Source organism: Anolis carolinensis, chromosome 4 (genome assembly GCF_035594765.1).
Source record: "Anolis carolinensis isolate JA03-04 chromosome 4, rAnoCar3.1.pri, whole genome shotgun sequence".
In the NCBI taxonomy this organism is placed as follows: Eukaryota; Metazoa; Chordata; class Lepidosauria; order Squamata; family Dactyloidae; genus Anolis; species Anolis carolinensis.
In genome coordinates, this window is record NC_085844.1 from 234,279,880 (window position 1) to 234,298,734 (window position 18,855).

Consider the following 18,855-nt stretch of genomic DNA (forward strand, 5'->3'; position numbering starts at 1 on the left):
GGCATCTTTCATTTTTGCACCCCACTAAATTCTTCAGCTGATACCACATGCAAATTCAGTGTAAGCATTTTGTATGTGGACATGCCTGCATAGATTAGTTTTACAATGCAGATGTATCCTAATAAACTATCAGTTAGTTTTTTAGCCAGTTTATGAGAAGCAGATAAAAGAGAGCTATTATTTATTTAATTTATATCAAGCTGAAAGGGCAGAGTCAATACAGAAGTAAAACAAAGGGTGTATTTTAAAATTCAGTCAATGTCAAGCAGCAACAGAAAGCACTCATCAGAAAAAGGTAAAATGGAAGGGGCAGAAGATTCAGTGATTTATAAATTGGGTTATAACAGGCACGGGCAAACTTTGGCTCTCCAGGTGTATATGGACATGCCAGCATAGATTTTGGACTACAGCTCCCACAATTCCTAACATCTTACTGCCTGTTAGGAATTGTGGGAGTTGAAGTCCGAAATACCCGGAGGGCTGAAGTTTGCCCATGCCTGGAATATAGGAAGAATGTCTAATCAGTCCCATTTCTCAAATTATTACTAGTAGCATTAGTAGTTTCTTCATTCTTAGCATCTTTATGGAGTTCTAACACCACAAGGGAGCCCCCTACGGCGCAGCGTGTTAAAGCACTGAGCTGCTGAACTTGCGGACCGAAAGGTCGTAGGTTTGAATCCGGGGAGCGGAGTGAGCACCTGCTGTTAGACCCAGCTTCTGCCAACCTAGCAGTTTGAAAACATGCAAATGTGAGTATATCAATAGGTACTGCTCTGGCGGGAACGTAACGGCGCTCCATGCAGTCATGCCGGCCACATGACCTTGGAGGTGTTTACGGACAATGCTGGCTCTTTGGTTGAGAAATGGAGATGAGCACCACCAGAGTCGGACATGACTGGATTTAATGTCAGGGGAAAACCTTTACCTTTAACACCCCAAGATTTGTTGCAGAAACTAGCTTTTATAGTTTTCCTGCATACTCATTTGTCTTGATTTCCAATAAATAATTTATTTCATGGTAAGGTTGTGTCAAACGGTGCAAAATGAAAAGAAATCCGAAACAGGTGAGATGCGAATGTAAATGGCCTTGTTGAACAAAATCCTTACTATCACATTGCAGGAGAGAGATGGTTGGCAGAATCCCAAACTGCATTAGTATGCATTTTGCAAGTCCTGAGTGTGTTTAGCAAACACCATTTCTTATTCTTCATTTTAAATTATTTCACAATGCTCAAAGTTAGTGAGGTGGGGGGGGGGTACAGATACACAGAACTATTCGGAGAACATTTCTGACCAACATTTCCTTCTACCACGGCTTTATTTTCCAAGGTGTGCATAAAGCATTGCAGCCCTTGTCTTTATACTCATGTAGAATCTGAGCGTTGGACTAGGACTAAAGACCATACTTCGATTCCCTGTTCGTTCACGGAAACCTGTGCGAGTTACACACACTCCACTCTAGAAGAAACCGCACGGATAGGTTTTCCTCAGAGTCAGTATTTACCTAGAAGAAGAAGAAGAATTATTTTATTTCTTATCCGCATCTCCTCATGGCTGGAGTTGGGTTACAAAACAATTAAAATACATAAACACAGCAAAAACACTAGAAATACACACACTAAAACATACTTCCATAAAAGTTACATACCAAAACATATCTCTATGAAATACATATTAAAATAGACAAACCAGATATTAAACCCTCATTATTATTATTATTATTATTATTATTATTATTATTATTATTAACATTGAGGCTGGGTGGCCATCTGTCAGGGGTGCTTTGCTTGTGCTTTTGGCGCACAAAGGCAGAAGGGGGTTGGACTCAATGGCCCAAAGGGTCTCTGGGTCTCTTCCAACTCTCTTGATTATTACTGTTGTTGTTGTTGTTGTTATTAATTATTATTGCTCGGTGGCCAACTATAGGCCGGCCCTCCAACGGTCCGAAGGATCGTGAACCGGCCTCCTGTTTAAAAAGTTTGGGGACCCCTGTTCCACAGCCTTGGGACGGCTGATAAAAGGTCCTCTGGGTGGTGGTTGCTAGTCGGATTCTGGCTGGTTGAAGCAGACGCTTCTCAGAAGACAGAACTGTGTGGGGCGGATTGGACGGAAGAAGGCAATCCTTCAAGTAACCTGGACCCATACATTATACCAATCAAGTCCAGAGCCTGAATGGATTAGGGCAGTGGTTCTCAACCTGTGGGTCCCCAGATGTTTTCGCCTTCAACTCCCAGAAATCTTAACAGCTGGTAAACTGGCTGGAATTTCTGGGCGTTGTAGGCCAAAATACCTGGGGGCCCACAGGTTGAGAACCACTGATAGGGCTTTAAAGTTCAAAACCATCACCTTGTACTTTGCCTGGAAACTAATTGGCAGCCAGTGCAGTGACTTCAGGATAGGTGTAATAAGCTCATTCCTAGATGTTCCCGTAACCGATCTGGCTGCCGTATTTTGAACCAACTGCCGTTTCCGAATTTGGTAGAAGGGTAGCCCAATGTAAAGCACATTGCAGAATGCTTGAAGATGCATAATTGATACAGTTTAACACCAATTTAACTGGCATGGCTCAACACTATGGGATCCTGGAGGTGGTGTAATGGGTTAAACCCTTATGCTGGCTGAACTCCTGACTGAAGGTTAGGTTGCTGACCTGAAGGTTGGTTTGTTGACTGAAAGCTGCCGGTTCAAATCCATGAGATAGGGTGAGCTCCTATCTGTCAGTTCTAGCTTGCCAGGATATGAGAGAAGCCTCTCAGCAGGCTGGTTACACATCCAGGCGTTCCCTGGGCAACATCACTGTAGACGGCCAATTCTCTCACACCAGAAGTGACTTGCCTCGTCACTTCTGACATGATTTAAAAAAAAATGCGACCCTGGGAAAGTTGTCGTTGGGTGAGGCTCCAACACTATTTAGCAGAGAAGGCGAAAGAGGTTGTAGTAGAGCTAACAATTCCCAGGTTTCCATAGCAATGTCAAAGTACACTCGTTCTACAATGTAGATGCACCTTTAGTGTCTAAAACCTTATGCTGCCAACTTCGTGGTCTCTGTGGAATTAAATGTAGTTTGAGAAGACTTTAACTTTTCTGGCTCAATGCTATGGAATTGGGGAAGTTGTAGTCTTCTCTGCCAAAGGGTGCTGGTGCTTCACCAAGCTACAACTCTCAGGATCTGTGAAAGTTAAAGTGGTGTCGAACTGCATTAATTATATCATTTGGGCAAGGAAGTCACACTGTCTCAGCATTGGAAGAAGGCACCAAGGGAGCATTGAAAGAAGGCAATGGCTCAGGGTTACAGAATCGTGGGAGATGTAGTTTTACAAGGCCCTTAGCCTTCTGTGCCAGAGTGCAGGCTCCCAGCAATAACAACGAGATAAGCATGACGTGCTTGCCCACGTTTTACAACTCACTCTCACTGTTGGGAGCCTTCACGGCCTACGCTTCCAGCAAGCCCCGCCGTGGTTGCTAGGCTCCCTTAGCAACGCTTCCGTGTACGTCATCACCCCTCGCCCTTACCTCACCGTTCTGCGCCTTCCCAGCCCGGAAGTCTCTTTGTTGTGCAGAACCCCGGAAGCGAGAGGAGGTGGGAGAGATGGGTTGCGACGGGGGAACGATCCCGAAGAGGCACGAGCTGGTGAAGGGGCCCCGTAAGGTCGAAAAGGTGAGGGGAGAAGGCTGTAGGAAAAGCCCGGCTGGGTTTGTGGCCTTCAGAGTTTCTCAGGGAAGAGAAGGATGCCTGTGTGTTGTTGATAGGAAAACCTTACTTTGGGTTTTCTTCGGGAAACTTTCAAGGCTGTAGCTGTGTTAGGGCCCATCTAGACTAGAATTAATACACTTTGGCACCACTTTTAACTACTATGGCTCAGGAAGCATAGGAGTTGTAGTTTTACAAGGTCTTTAGCAGGCATGGGCAAACCTCGGCCCGCCGAGTGTTTTGGACTTCAACTCCCACAAGAATAAGAGTTGTAGTTTTACTCGGTCTGTTAGGCTGTTAGAAATTGCAGGAGTTGACGTCCAGAACACCTGTAGAGCTGAAATTCGCCCCAGGATTTCTTTGTCAAAGACTGATGGTGCCTCACCAAACTAAAGCTCCATTATTCCATAGAATTCAGCCATGGTGGTTAAAGTGGTGTTAAACTGCTTTCATTCTACTGTGCAGATGGGCCCTTACTCTCATCTGGACCTTCTGCCCCCTTGAAGAGTCACATTTTAACAACAACAACAAAAATATTTATCACCCATCTCTTAAGACAATGTAGAAGATACTTAAAAGAATCATCATAAAAACATAATAAAAGGTAGTTAAAGGATATCATCATTAAATGCATATAAGAAGACATATTTCTGTAAAATACACATATTAAAATGCACAGAACTATTCAAACTGACTGGGAAGACCTGCCAGAAGAGATACAGGTCTTCAGTTGTCTCTTAGGCCACTTCCACACAGCTGAATAAACTCCCTCATTTTCTGCTTTAAACTGGAATATATGACAGTGTGGACTCATATAATCCAGTTCAAAGCAGGTATTGTGGCGGCCCTTCAACACAGCCCTATATCCCAGAATATCAAGGCAGAAAATCCCACAATATCTGCTTTGAACTGAGTTATCTGAGTCCACACTGCCATATCTTCCAGTTCAAAGCAGATAATGTGGGATTTTATTCAGCTGTGTGGAAGAGGCCCCAGGGCCCCTTCCACACAATTGTATTCCACACAATACACAGCCAGATTTACCATTTTTAGTGTCCCCTTGTTTCTGAAGTGTTGAATGGACATGTAGCTTTATCCATTCCTCTTTCTTCCCCTCTTTATAGTTCCACACAGCTGAATAAAATCCCACATTTTCTGCTTTGAACTGGAAGATATGGCAGTGTGGACTCAGATAACTCAGTTCAAAGCAGATATTGTGGGATTTTCTGCCTTGATATTCTGGGTTAAATGGCTGTGTGGAAGGGCCCTAACTTGGCATTGTATGCCTAATAATGCCAGTGGACATTTTGGTATACTTGTAGCTTTCTTTCCTTTATCTTGTATTCAAAATGCTTGGGACCAAAAGTTGTTTGAATTGGATTTTTTGGGGAGGAGGTTAAAATATTTGCATATACTGTACATAATGAGACATCTTTGAGATGGGACCCAAGTCTAGACATGAACATGTTGATGTTTCATAGATACACATAGCTTGAAGGCAGTTTTATGCACAGTATTTTAATAGTTTTGTGAATGAAATTAAGTTTGATCCATTGAACCACCCAAAAACAAGGTTGTCATTATCCCAGGCACCCATGTGGACAGTTTCAGGTTTTGGAATATTTTGCAGGTAAGAGATGTTCAACACGATATGCAATCTCCTATATGGTGATGAATGGATTACACTTGAACTATATAGTATTAAACTGTACATGGGCAAGGTTACAGTCAGTTCTCTGAATCCATGGGTTCTGTATCCACAGATTCAACAAACCGTGACTTCCTTGAGGCTGTGCTATCTTGCCAGCATTGTGTTTGCCTTGCAGAAGTTGCTTTGTAGTCGGGAGCATCAAATACATCTAGACAGCGTCAGAAGCTATACTCTCTGAAGAAGCAACCCTTAATTATTATTATTTTTTAATTTTTCATTATTTCATCCATACTTACTGGATATCATTGGTACTTTTAAGTGATTATGGAATTGTACATAAGGTTTCCTGGTTTACAGAACAAAAATAAAATTCAAATTGTCTCATCATGGTTGCTCTTCTATCCTATTTTGGATTAATGTTTATGACCTCCATGTAGAAATCAACCAGGAATAGTGAGGTCATATGAAAAAGATTTTCACTGAAATTAAGAGATAGATGTTGGAAGTAACAGGTATCTCTTGAAAAAGACAAAACATTAGTTTGTAACATACCTTTCTACTTAAAAAAATTCAGGCTGTATATATTCTCATGTTAAGGTGCTTAGAGAAATTGCTTGCTTCTCTAGGGCTGTATGTGGTAGCGGGCAACCGACAGATAAAGTGCCCTCCAATTTACAAATACACTGATCTATCTTCATTTATGGTAATTATCTCTATTTACCAATAAGCATTGTTATATACTGTATTATGTAAGTCGTGGATTTAAAACAAAGTTTGAATTGTAGTAGAATATGAAATTTTAGCTTTTGATATTCAGATGAAAGTTTATTAAATCTTTATATTTTTATATGTTCCATAGGTTGATAAAAATGCAGAATTAGTAGCACAGTGGTATTATTGTACTTTGAGTCAAGAAAAATTAAGCAGGCCTATAGTAGCTTGCGAGCTTGGCAGGTAAGATTAAAATTCTTATTTTCTTTTCCATGAAACCTAATTTCTCATAAATTCTTGTCATATAGTAACCTACTATATGTTCTCTGTTGTAGGCTATATAATAAAGATGCAATCATTGAATTCCTTCTGGATAAATCTTCTGATAAAGTGCTTATGGAGGCTGCATCCCATATCAAGAGTATTAAGGTAGACTGAAGATTTATCGTGTGCCTTTTGGAGTTCAAGTTCAAATGAATTTGTTCATGTTTTTTTCAAACTATATTCCGGGCTCAGAGTAGTCTTGAATGACTGTGAACTGGCCTTCTATTTAAAAAGTTTGGGGATCCCTGCTTCAGAGATATGCCTGTTGCAGCTGAACATACCTCTGAATAGAAAAGCAAACTATCATCATCTTTCAATTTTATATATATTAAAACATTTATTCAGAAGAGGGACATTATTCAGAAGAGGGACATTAACACTAAATATTTCACAGATGGCTTTATTCATATGGAATAGCAGAGGGAAGAATTGGATATGTCTTACTTGATTGCTTAAACTTGCTTGAGCTTAAATTAATTTTTGTTCTGGTTTCTTTCAGAATGTCATAGAACTGAAACTCACTGACAATCCAGCTTGGACTGGTGACAAAGGCAATACAAAAGGGGATAAATACGATGATATCCAGAGTGCATGTTTCATTTGTCCTGTAGTTGGATTGGAAATGAATGGAAGGCATCGGTTAGTATTTACTGAAAATTAAGGACACTATTTTGTAATGTGTTTTTAAGTAATTTCCAACTTATAGCAATCCCAAGGCAAACCTATCTCGGGGTTTTCTTGATAAGATTAGTGTGGAAGGCATTTTCCTTTGCTGTCCTCTGAGACTGATACAGTGTGACTTAGATTCATAGAGTTGGAAGAGACCTCATGGGCCATCCGGTTCAACCCCCTGCCAAGAAGCAGGAAATTGCATTCAAAGCACCCCCGACAGATGGCCATCCAGCCTCTGCCTAAAAGCCTCCAAAGAGGGAGCCTCCACCACACTCCGGGGCAGAGAGTTCCACTGCCAAAACAGCTCACACAGTAAGAAAGTTCTTCCTAATGTTCAGGTGGAATCTCCTTTCCTGTAGTTTAAAGCTATTCTGCATCCTAGTCTCCAGTCATTCATTAGTTCTTTCTAATATACATCAACGATGCTGTTCTAGATAATCTGTGTTCAAAAATTAGGGTCTGGGATTCTGTGATTTGATTTTGTATCTCAGATATTATATTTTACAGTAAAATCTTTGGGCTTTGATTCTTGTTCTCTTATCCTATGGGTTTCACATATGGAATATATAGCATTATTATTAAATCACACTGTCTCAGCCTCAAAGAAAACCAATGGCAAACCTCTTCTCAACAAATCTTGCAAAGAAAACTCTCTGACGGTATCACCTGAGGATCATCCTAGCTCAGAAATGACTTGGAAGGCATACAACAACCACCCTAGATTAAAGAATTGAGGGTGGCTAATCAAAAATTGAAAAGCAGAGAGGCTGTTTGGACGTCTAAGAATTAGGTTGAAGTTTGTACCTTCTCAGATTTGCATGCATGTCAGCCAAATGCTTATGTTTGTGTAATAGGCTACTATTGTGTTGGTATGTATCGCAGGGAGCCTCAGGAGTAGCAGGCATTTTATAGTTTGGGGGGGGGGGGGGGCAGGGGGCATTATATGTTAGATTGGCTGACTCCTATGAATGAGAGTCCTGACCAAGAGACCTGGCCCTCCAAAAACTTGGTTGGGGCTTGTATATTCAGGGCCATGGCTTCCTTGGTTGAATCATCCCATCTGTAATGCAGGTTTTGTCTTTTCCTACTGCCTTTCACTTTATGGGGAATTGATATCTTTTCCAGTGAGTTACGTCATTTCAACATGTTTCTATACAAATAAACAAGGCCCTGGCCACATTGCAAAAAAGGTGATTTGGAGGGGGAATTTATTTATTTATTTATTTAACAAACTAACATAATTCCCAGGTGAAATAACCATGTTAGTCTGTTGCACCCAAAACATCAAAAAGTCTTCTGACACCTTAAAGATTAACTGTCTATTGTCCATCAAATGTGTTATTTATGACTGAAGAATGTTCTAATGGTATCAAAGTGTATGCCACCAGATCCTTTGCTGGTTTTAGATGTTATGTTAACAGATATATTTGGGCAGAAAAAGCTAAAATATCAACTGGACCCAGGCATATAATATGATAGAATCCACAATTCCATTCTGATTTGAAACCCCTCACGTCAATGTTAGGGCAACTTTTTGTCTTTTTTGAGAGCTTATGTGGTATATTGGTTTGAGGGTTTGCTACCAGGGATTGAATCCCTGCTTGGCCATGGAAACCCACTGAGTAGCATTGGATACATAATACTTTCTCAGCTTCAGAAGAAGGCCAAGGCAAGCACCCTCTGAACAAATTTTGCCAAGACAATCTCATGACAAGTGCACCTTAGAGTAAGCATATGTCAGAAATCACTTAAGGCACACAATAAGAACAACTTATATTCTACTTTTCTCCCAAAAATAAGACTTAAGGGAAGACATTGGAAGATTAAATAACAATTCAGTTAATATATGAAATACATTTATGAATGAAAACATAATGTAAAAAATAATAAAAATTAAGCTAATACATCACCAACTTGGTGAAAAGTCTTCACAACTGCTCCATTGTCAAAGGACTACCTGGTCTTTGCTCCCTCACAGGAGGACAGCAAAAAAGAGAGCCAAATCAAGACTTTTATAACATGTTCAGATTCTATGTGACTTAGTTACACGTTGATGAAAAACATCCAACATGATGCATAGATGACCTTCACAAAACAGTCTTATTTGTTTCGCTTTCAGGCCATGACATGACTTTGCTTAGGATACAATATATTTATTGTTCTGAATCTAAATCTTAGTTTGTTTACAAAATTCTACCTGTTCAGTATGTATTGCAGTGAAATTTTTTATTTATTTTTTATATCCCATCCTTCTCACCCCCAGGAGAGGGGGCGGGCGGGACTCAGGGGAGCTTCACAAACGGCAGTCACTAGATGAAAACAACAAACAGTTATAAAAACAATTACAATTAAAACAGATAATTAAAACATCAGTTATAAAAACATATAAAAATTGCACAGGTTAAAAAAGGTGCTTTTTTGACCACAAATGCCACTCAAATATCACAGTCATTATATTTCAGAAACACTTGGAAGCCAATCATATATTTATGTCTTAAGAATTACAATTAATAGAGAATATGAGGAACCCATGAAACCTAACGAGAAATAAATATGCATTGTTGCTATTTGAACTTCAGGTTCCATTCAGTGGTAAAGACATATAATGTGTATTGTGTGTTAACCACAAGGGGGCGCTTTGGGATACACAGGTTAAATTGAACCATGTTAGCAATGAAGTTTTCATTGCAAATAAAGTGTACTTTTTAAAATAATAAAAATATATCATAACTTTATTTGTATTCCACCCTATCTCCCCAAAGGGACTCGGGGCAGATTCCAATCATAAAAGGCATATACAGAGTGTTTGAAAAAGAATTCCCTATTCACCATTTAAATTAAATTTAAATTAAATGGTGAATAGGAAGTTCTTTTTCAAACACCCTGTATTTAATGCCTGAATATAACAAACAATAAACACATAATTACAAAAGTTGACAATATATAAGCAAATTGTAACTTAACAACTAAAATTAAATCAAGAAACACAACCTATTATATCAAAAATGAAACAAACAAACAGTTTGTTGGTTCAGGTTTGCTTAGAAATTCGGGTTTGATAATCTGAATGTAGCTGTGATTTGTGACTAATGCTGTTTCTGTTTAAAGTTATGCCTCACTGTATATTAGCTGTTGGAATTTAAGAGTTGGCTGAAGACCCATCCCTTCTGACAGGCCTACCCAGACAATTTTAAAAGTTATGATTTCTGCATTTCATCAGTGGATTTTAACTTGTACGAGGGTTATCCAGAAAGTTCATTACGTTTTGGAATTAAAAATAAACAAAGTATAGGAGAAAACATTCCTTGCAAGCATCTGCAAAACAAAAGAGCGATCAAGGAAGATCGTGTGGAAAGCTGAGCACACCACTTGACAGCTGAGGGAAGGGAAGCCAGCCTGGTTCAGGATGCAAGCCAGGCGGGAATCTTGCAGGGGGGGAGGGCTTTTCAAACACTTTTATCGCTATGATAACTACCTAGATTTCAGTGGGGACTATGGTGAGAACTAGTATTTGGGTCTGGCTTTCAACTGAATATGGTAAATGTTTTCTCCTATACTTTGTTTATTTTTAATTCCAAAACGTAATGAACTTTCTGGATAACCCTCGTATTTAACTCTGTGTATATTGGATCTCTTTTTTGATGCTATTGTACCCTGCTTTGAGCTGCAGGGAGAGACGCGTAATAAATATATTATTGTTGTTGTTAAACTGTTAAACCAGTGTATATTTTCTGATTTAATGTGTCATTATATATATTTTTCTCAGAGATATGCCCCTTGACCTTAACTTATTAACCATCATTCTTTGGTTCTGGTAGGTTTTGCTTTTTGCGCAACTGTGGATGTGTATTCTCTGAACGTGCTCTCAAAGAAATCAAAACAGAAGCTTGTCACAGGGTAAGCTTTGTTCCTTCCCCTTCTTTCAGTGTAAGTTTGTTTTGCACTCTATAGTTACATAAACTTAAGTTGAATATTAGACTTGTGTAACTAGTAGCTAGAATGTAACCATGAATACGAGAAAAAACATTGAGATTGCAATTGTTCTCCTCTTACAGTATATGCATCTATGTATTAATACAAATGACATATGTTGTGTCAATCCATGGAGACTTTTGTTTTCTGTCTTAAGGTAATTTGTGTCATTTCTTTGTTTTGTGGGGAAGGCTTGGCCCTTGAGATGTATGCAGCCCTTGAGTCTCCAAAGGGTGGCCCTTGGTATCCTCCAGAAGAGATCTCCAGCTGCCAGCCCCATCCCTTTTTTAAATCTGTGGACCAACTGGGCATTTTTATCCCCGTCCCCTCAAAAAAGGCTGAAATTGTTTACAATGCAACATTTGTCTTCCTCTAGCCTTGCAAACCTGCTAAACCTCCCTAAAACATCAAAATGGGGGGTAAATAGGAAAAGATTGGCCAAATAGTTGCTAGAAGTGACATAGGCTGATATAGCCTGTCAGATGGGCAATGAGAAGTTATGATTCCTTGATAAATTACTATTCAGGTATGCAAAATTATCCGGATAAATTATTATAATGTGATTTCCAAATGTCATTGACTATCTCAACCCACAGTTTGAGACACTTGTGATGTATCTTGTGTTATAAGAAATGCCCATTCCCTGCAGTGCTGTCATACTGTGGTTTAACTTAAAACATTGTGGTTTTCTGAATATACTAGCGACTGTAATAATGCCAGTGCTCAGGCAAATTAAGCTTTTTTGTGGTTTTGAGTGGATTCACAATAGGCTGAAACCAGATACAGTTAGTGGTTCAGTTAGTGGTTAATATAAATAAATAATAAATATACATTTATAAATAATTAATATAAATAAATAATACACAAATGTTGGTTACAGGATAAGATATGCTTCATAAACATGTCTACTGCTTCAAGCCTGGCTCCTCAAATGTGGTCTGTTGAGTAAAGAATTCTTGTTTACTTGAGGTCTTGTTACTCTGTGTGTTGTAGCGCTTCTTTTAAGACCTAGGGATCATTTGATAGCTTTGGTAAAGGTTCATGCTTTGAATGGTCATGGTCCTGAGATTTTCCAGTTATAGGGATGGCTGGAAAGAACTCCTGGGAGAGATGCTGCCAATTGGAGCAAACAGATACATCACCAGTGAGATTAGAGAGCAAATCTGGTGTAGTGATTTGAGAGCTGAGCTAAGACTCTGGAAACCTGGGTCCAAATCCCTGCTCATCCATGGAAATCCACTGGGTAATTTTAGGCAAATCACTCTCTCTTCAGAGAAAGGTAAAGGCAAACCCTCTCTGAGCAAATACTGCCAAGAATCATTGTAATAACTTCACTTTAAAATAAGCATAAGTCGGAAATGACTTGAAAGTCTAAAACCAGTGTGGTTAATTGGTACGAAACAGTTTTACACAAGAATCTGTTGATCGGCATGTTTGGAATATTAAAAGAATTTGTCTTGAAACAGCCTCACTAGTAAGTCTAATTTTTCTAAGTCTTGTGGATCTCTGAGGGTTCCACAACTCAGAAAAATGTTGCAGCTTCCTTCTAATGAAATGATTTCCCAAATGGTTGTTGGTTGTACAACTTATAAAATGGCCACAGCTTTGGAAGTTAGTTGCCTTCTTGTTACAATACTTCATAAAAGAACATGTGCTTTCCTAAAGCAAATGCTTGTAGAAGAGCAACCAATAATAATAATAATAATAATAATAATAATAATAATAAACTGGGTGCCGTGCCGAAAGATCTCAGCCGGCATTTGGAAACAATAGACATTGACAAAATCACGATCTGCCAACTGCAAAAGGCCACCCTGCTGGGATCTGCACGCATCATCCGAAAATACATCACACAGTCCTAGACACTTGGGAAGTGTTCAACTTGTGATTTTGTGAAACGAAACCAAGCATATCTATCTTGTTTGCTGTGTCATACAACGTCGTTGTGTCAATAATAATAATAATAATAATAATAATAATAATAAAAACTTTATTTATACCCTGCCACCATCTCCCCTGCCACCATCTCCCTATGGGGACTCGGGGCGGCTCACATGGGGCAAGGCCCAACTAGTACAATTTACAAAAACAACAGCATAAATACATTGAACAATATACAAAAAATAATAAATAATAATAATAAATTATCTCTTGCTTAACCCTTGGTTGTTGCAAAAAGATGCCTTGGTCTCCATATGTGATAATTGGTATGGTAAGGGCTTATGCATTCATATACAGTTGGCCCTCCATATTTACAGGCCTAGTTATTTTAGATTTGATTAAAATGTTCTTGCGAGGCATCTTTAGATCCTCCAGCAGACCTCTGTGATCAACCTCCAGCAGAAGGTGACCATAAAATAACCCTGGTTAACCTAGAGATTCTCTCAGATAAAAAGTAGCAATTATTTAAGATTTTTATTGTACTTTTGTAATTCTTTGTACATTGCAAAGTACAGTAGAGTCTCACTTACCCTACATTCGCTTATCCAATGTTCTGGATTTTCCAACGTAGTCTGCCTCCCGCCCAGATCCACAGCTGTTTCTCTAGGCAGCAAGGACTGAACTTTTTACGGATTTAATTTTCAACAATGTTGTTACTGTAAGTTCATTTTATGCAATTCTATCTTTATTTGTAGTCAATTTGTTAGTAGCCAATGTTTTTGTGGTCAATGCTTTCAATACATTGTGATGTTTTGGTGCTAAATTCGTAAATAAAGTAATTACTACATAATGTTACCGTGTATTGAACTGCTTGTTCTGTCAATTTGTTGTAAAACATGTTTTGTTGCTTAATTTGTAAAATCATAATGTAATTTGACATTTAATAGGCTTCTCCTTAATCCCTCCTTATTATCCAACATTTTCCCTTATCCAACGTTCTGCCGGCCCGTTTATGTTGGGTAAGTGAGACTCTACTGTACATGTCAGTGTTCTTTATGCATATGAATGTGGTATCTGTCAATGCTGAATGCTGTCCTTGTTTTCTTTCGGGGGAACATAAATACTGAGCATTAATTTGGTGGTGTTCCTTGGCTTGCAATACCAAAATATTAATACAGTTTGATTGGTTCCAATGAAATGGTGTGTATTTTATAGAGGCGTGTGTTGTCCTGAATGGCCTTTTGTTGCAATATGATGTTATAAAGTAAGTTACAATGTTTTATACTTACGTACATTAATATGAAATCTATCAATAAACAATGTTGCCCTTGTTTTGTGGTGGGGGCACAATAAATGCGGATCTTTGGTCTAGTGCTGTTCCTTGGTTTGCAGTACTGAAATGTCAATATAGTTGGATTGGTTTAAGGTTAGGCTTTGGATATTGTGTTGATTTTCTTTAGAGCTGGTTGATCTTGTCATGCTGGTTCACTTCCTTATTACTTGGCAGCCAAAGAGCATTAAAACAAGCACAGAGTTGTTTACAGAGGCACTTTGGGTTACTTCATTTCTAGGTGAAATTTGAGCAGCAAACACTGTTGAAAATTGAAGAGATCTGTTCTATAATGGCCCATGCATATCATCATAGGCGATCCCTCATGTCCGAGTATGATTGCCTTTCAAGTGTAGGGCCTTAGCGGTGAGTCTGTGGGTGACTGTGGATACCTGTTCTTGATCCGCATGTTCTTTCATAAGAGGATGTTGGTTTCCAGATGACAGGCGGACCCGACAGAGGTTGTCTTGATGTGCTTCCTCTTGACACGTTTCTCCCTTTCACCCTCCATCTATGCCTCTTCAAATTCCACAGCACTGTTGGTTACTGCTGACCTCCACTTAGAGCTCTCAAGGGCAAGGGCTTCCCAGTTTCCGGTGTCTATGCCATAGTTGTTAAGGTTAGCTTTAAGCCCATCTGCCAACCTAGCAGTTCGAAAACATGCCAATATGAGTAGATCAATAGGTACCGCTCCAGCAGGAAGGTAACGTCGCTCCATGCAGTCCTGCCGGCCACATGACCTTAGAGGTGTCTATGGACGGACAACGCCAGCTCTTCGGCTTAGAAATGGAGATGAGCACCAACCCCTAGAGTCGGACACAACTGAACTTAACGTCAGGGGAAACCTTTACCTTTACTAAGCCCATTTTTAAATCTCTTTTCCTGTCCACCAACATTCCATTTTCCATTCTTTTGTTGAGAATATAGTAACTGCTTTAGGAGATGGTGATTGGGCATTTGGACAACGTGGCCAGTCCAGTAAAGTTGATGGTGAAGGATCATTGCTTCAATTCAGTTCTTCGCTTCTTTCAGCATGCTGACATTTGTCTACCTGTCTTCCCAAGGGATTTGCAGGATACTTCAGAGGCAACCCTGATGAAATCGTTCCAGAAGTTGAGTGTGACATTTGTAGACGGTTCATGTTTCACAGGAGCATAACAGATGTGGGAGGACAGTAGTTTTATAAACAAGCATCTTGGTATCTGTTGCACCCCAGACAGAGTTCAACTTGCCCTTAGCACCAACCAGGGATCCAGAAGTAGTAGTAAAATAGTTTATTGAAGAAAGTACATGTAAAAAGGGGGAAAGGAATAAGGAAGGCAAAATTCAACAGGTAATCAAAAAAGGTAGTCAATATGTAAAACACCAAACAAGCCGGTGAGGGGTGAAAGCACTTAAAAGACAATAGTCCAAATAATACAAATGGTACAGGAAAACAAGAATAATAACATGAGCATTATCCAAGGAGAACAAGAATCAAAACATGAACATGAATCCAGAAAAACCAATGCTGTAAGAACTGCTTAAAACATGAATTGAAACTCCCAGGAAGTAAAACGTGAACTGGACATCCTTACTGATCTAAAATCTCAACGAGAGGCTCTCGTTAACGGCTGCAAAATATGAAAGCATTTCTTTGACCTTGAGGTCCCTCTCTCTGCAACTTTCTCACGGATTTGTTTGGATTTCCTGTGCCTGATGTTTTTCCCCTTCGGATGCACCCTGGTATCCCTGTCTAACCCAGCTGTTCCCTCGAACAAGCTATCTTGGTCTGTCAGGTCTTTACCAGGGGTAGCTGAACTCCTTGTGGGTGAAAGGTCTGAACTCCTTGTGGGTGGAGTCCTTGTCTGCTGGACTCCAAAACAGTTCCACTTTCAAACTGTCTCACAGACAAAATCTTGCTCTGAACCCCCCCCCCCCCCTTTTTTTTTTTTTTAATCTAAAGAACCATCTATCATTCCCCCAGGCCCTGAAACCCCAGTCCCCTCATCTTCGTCTGGCTGAACCACAACAGTATCTCTACAAATGTTCTGACCACTCTGTTTGCATAATACAACTGGAGGTATATACAAATATCACCTATTGTAATGCACCTGTTTGTGGAGATTATCTTACATACTGTGGAAATCTAACTTCCCTTTGCAAATTCTGATAGAAGTTCTCTGCTTTGTATGGAGACATCCTTCTTTTTAATCACATGATTATACTGCTGTTGGATTTAATCCAGATCTTTGTCTGGATACCAACTTCCGTCTTTTCAATCCTAGCTGCATAGTTTTGAACTTTTAGTAGATTGAGCTTTTCTTTGAAAGAAAAGGGGAAGTCCTTTGAAAACCCCTGCCATCTGAGGTTAGGCAGTTAACTAATGGAGTGAATGACTTTGTGCTCCAAATAGGAAACTCCCTCTTTAGAAATGTTTGTCTAGTGCCAGGCAAAAGGCAAAGTCCATCTTTTATCTCAAACCATTGATGGCACTTAACTCTATAGCCCCTTTCTAGCTGAATGTTTTTAATTGGCTTGCTGTTCTGTTTTATCTGCTCGATTTTAAATGGTTTTATTGTAATTGTTTTTAATCATGCATTTTATGGTTTGTAGGATATGGCAGTTAATACATTTGAATTTTCTCTCCCTGTCTGCCTTCTAGAAAAAAAATCCCATGCCTAAAAGTGCCTCTGAACAAGGCTTGGGCAATCTTCAGCCCTTCAGGTGTTTTGGACTTCAAATCCCACAATTTCTAACAGCTGGTAAGCTGGCTGGGATTTCTGGGAGTTAAAGTCTAAAACACATTGCGGGCTGAAGTTTGCCCATCTGAACCAATTTGGAATTAAGGAGACATACAGTAAATGAGAATTACTTGCAATCTGTATTCAGACAAATGTTCCAGATGTAGTTGAACTGCAGTTCCCATCAACCTTAGTCAGCATAGTCAGTGGTAGGGATGATGAGTTGTAGTCCCAACAATGTCTGGAGAGTCATACTATTGGCATATATTATTCTTTTTCTCTGTATGTATCCGTATAAAGTTCCAGTGACAAGGTGCCTAGATCTCAAAAGGAGATAGATTAAGATAACTATGGGTTTGTTTGTTTTTTTTGTGGAGGGGGGGATTCTGTTGTTGGGAGGCAAGTATGTTCCCCTGTTTATCTCTTGTAAAATCTCTGAGATGTTGTATCATAGACCTTGGGTCAAGGCAATTGTGACCTCAGTTGAATCCTGAACTATTGCACTGAATCCCTTCAGCATCGATAAATGTACACATGCGATTGCTACTTTCAGTTAAATAGAACATTTCAACCCTGGTTTGAATTTTTTTAAGTACAAAATTCAACCCTTGATTTTGCCTTTTTACATTGAGACACTGCTTTTCTTCGCTATTGTATATAATGAGACTTGAGCATCTACAAGCGGTCCTAAACAAAACCCCAGCAGATACCAAAAGAGTTCAAGATACAAAATGTTGGGAAATTGTTTTCTCCTTTCATCATAGTTCTAAAGTGGGGTGAGTCATTTTGAACCCATTAAGTGTTTCAGATTGCAACTTTCAGAAGTCTGTCAGCATAGACAGCACCAGATATTTTAAACAACACTACAGGAGTTTAAAATATCTGGAAGTACAAGCATTCATTACCCTCTTCCACAGCTGGGTTTATACACAAGTATTTTAGTGAAATTGGAATAGCAGTTGATCTTTCCCCCTCACTGTGCATCTAAAACATGACAAATCCTCACATTGTTCAGCAGTTGGACCATGTGAATACTCTCTAAAACAATAGATTACGCAGAATACTTTTGGCCATTTGCTACCAGTTTGTGTGCTTTTGTTCCAGTACTCAGATGTCAGCACTTTTACAATTGAGGTGCACATTGTTAAGTGAAACAGCATTTACATTTGTATTGAGCTTATTTCCAGCATTCAATTGTGACAGTTGCTGCACTGTTTTCCAGGGCCCTGCTTGGTAAGCTGGCGTCCCCATATTGCATATGAGGGAAGGAGATGATATGGTGATAAAACTAAGGAAATAGAGTTTTACCTATTTTTCAGTTTTTTCTTCCTGTATCTTCCAAGATCAGATTTATTTATTTTGTCAGAAGCTAATTGAGGGTACAGTTATGAAGTACTTAAAACACACACACACACACACACACACAAAGTTAAAAACTTGACATTATACTAAATTTCCTTTGAGCGGAAGCTGGCTACTTGGAGTGCCTCTGAAATCGCTATGAGAAGGACACCCATTATGCACGTGGCAGGGCTCAGGCTGTATTGTAGTAAGTGGTCTGTGGTTTGTTCTTCTCCACACTCACATGTTGTGGACTCCACTTTGTAGCCCCATTTCTTAAGATTAGCTCTGCATCTTGTGGTGCCAGAGCGTGGTCTGTACAACGCCTTCCAAGTTACCCAGTCTTGTGTGCTCAGGAGGGAGTTTCTTATCTGGTATCAGCCATGGATTGAGGTTCCGTGTTTTAACATGCCACTTTTGGACTCTCACTAGCTGAGGTGTTTCTGTGAGTATCTCTGTAGATCTTAGAAAGGTGTTTCTTCATTTAAGGCGCTGGCATGATAAAGCAAAGCAACAAATGCTGATAAAGTAGGAATGATAAAGCTCTTTTGTGCTGAAA

At 39.4% G+C, this 18,855-nt stretch overlaps 1 protein-coding gene and 1 long non-coding RNA gene across 4 annotated transcripts in view; one reads left to right on the forward strand and one right to left on the reverse strand.

The window, feature by feature from the left end:
• Positions 1-1,299: 1,299 nt before the first annotated feature.
• LOC134298518 (uncharacterized) lies at positions 1,300-3,487 on the reverse strand. Its single transcript, XR_010005624.1, has 2 exons — positions 3,414-3,487; positions 1,300-1,504 (listed from the first exon to the last, which is right to left on the reverse strand). It is a non-coding gene; the product is annotated as an uncharacterized LOC134298518 (long non-coding RNA).
• Positions 3,488-3,503: 16 nt separating this feature from the next.
• The window catches only part of rtf2 (replication termination factor 2), a 68,886-nt gene continuing 53,534 nt past the window's right edge, over positions 3,504-18,855 (forward strand). The window contains exons 1-5 of one of the 3 annotated variants that reach the window (XM_062978959.1): positions 3,504-3,658; positions 6,202-6,296; positions 6,389-6,482; positions 6,877-7,016; positions 10,868-10,946. In XM_062978959.1, the coding sequence (XP_062835029.1) occupies positions 3,590-3,658; positions 6,202-6,296; positions 6,389-6,482; positions 6,877-7,016; positions 10,868-10,946 (477 nt within the window). In that variant the 5' untranslated portion in view covers positions 3,504-3,589. The remainder of the gene's footprint in view (positions 3,659-6,201; positions 6,297-6,388; positions 6,483-6,876; positions 7,017-10,867; positions 10,947-18,855) is intronic. The other 2 variants (XM_016995313.2, XM_062978960.1) reach the window with 2 other exon arrangements.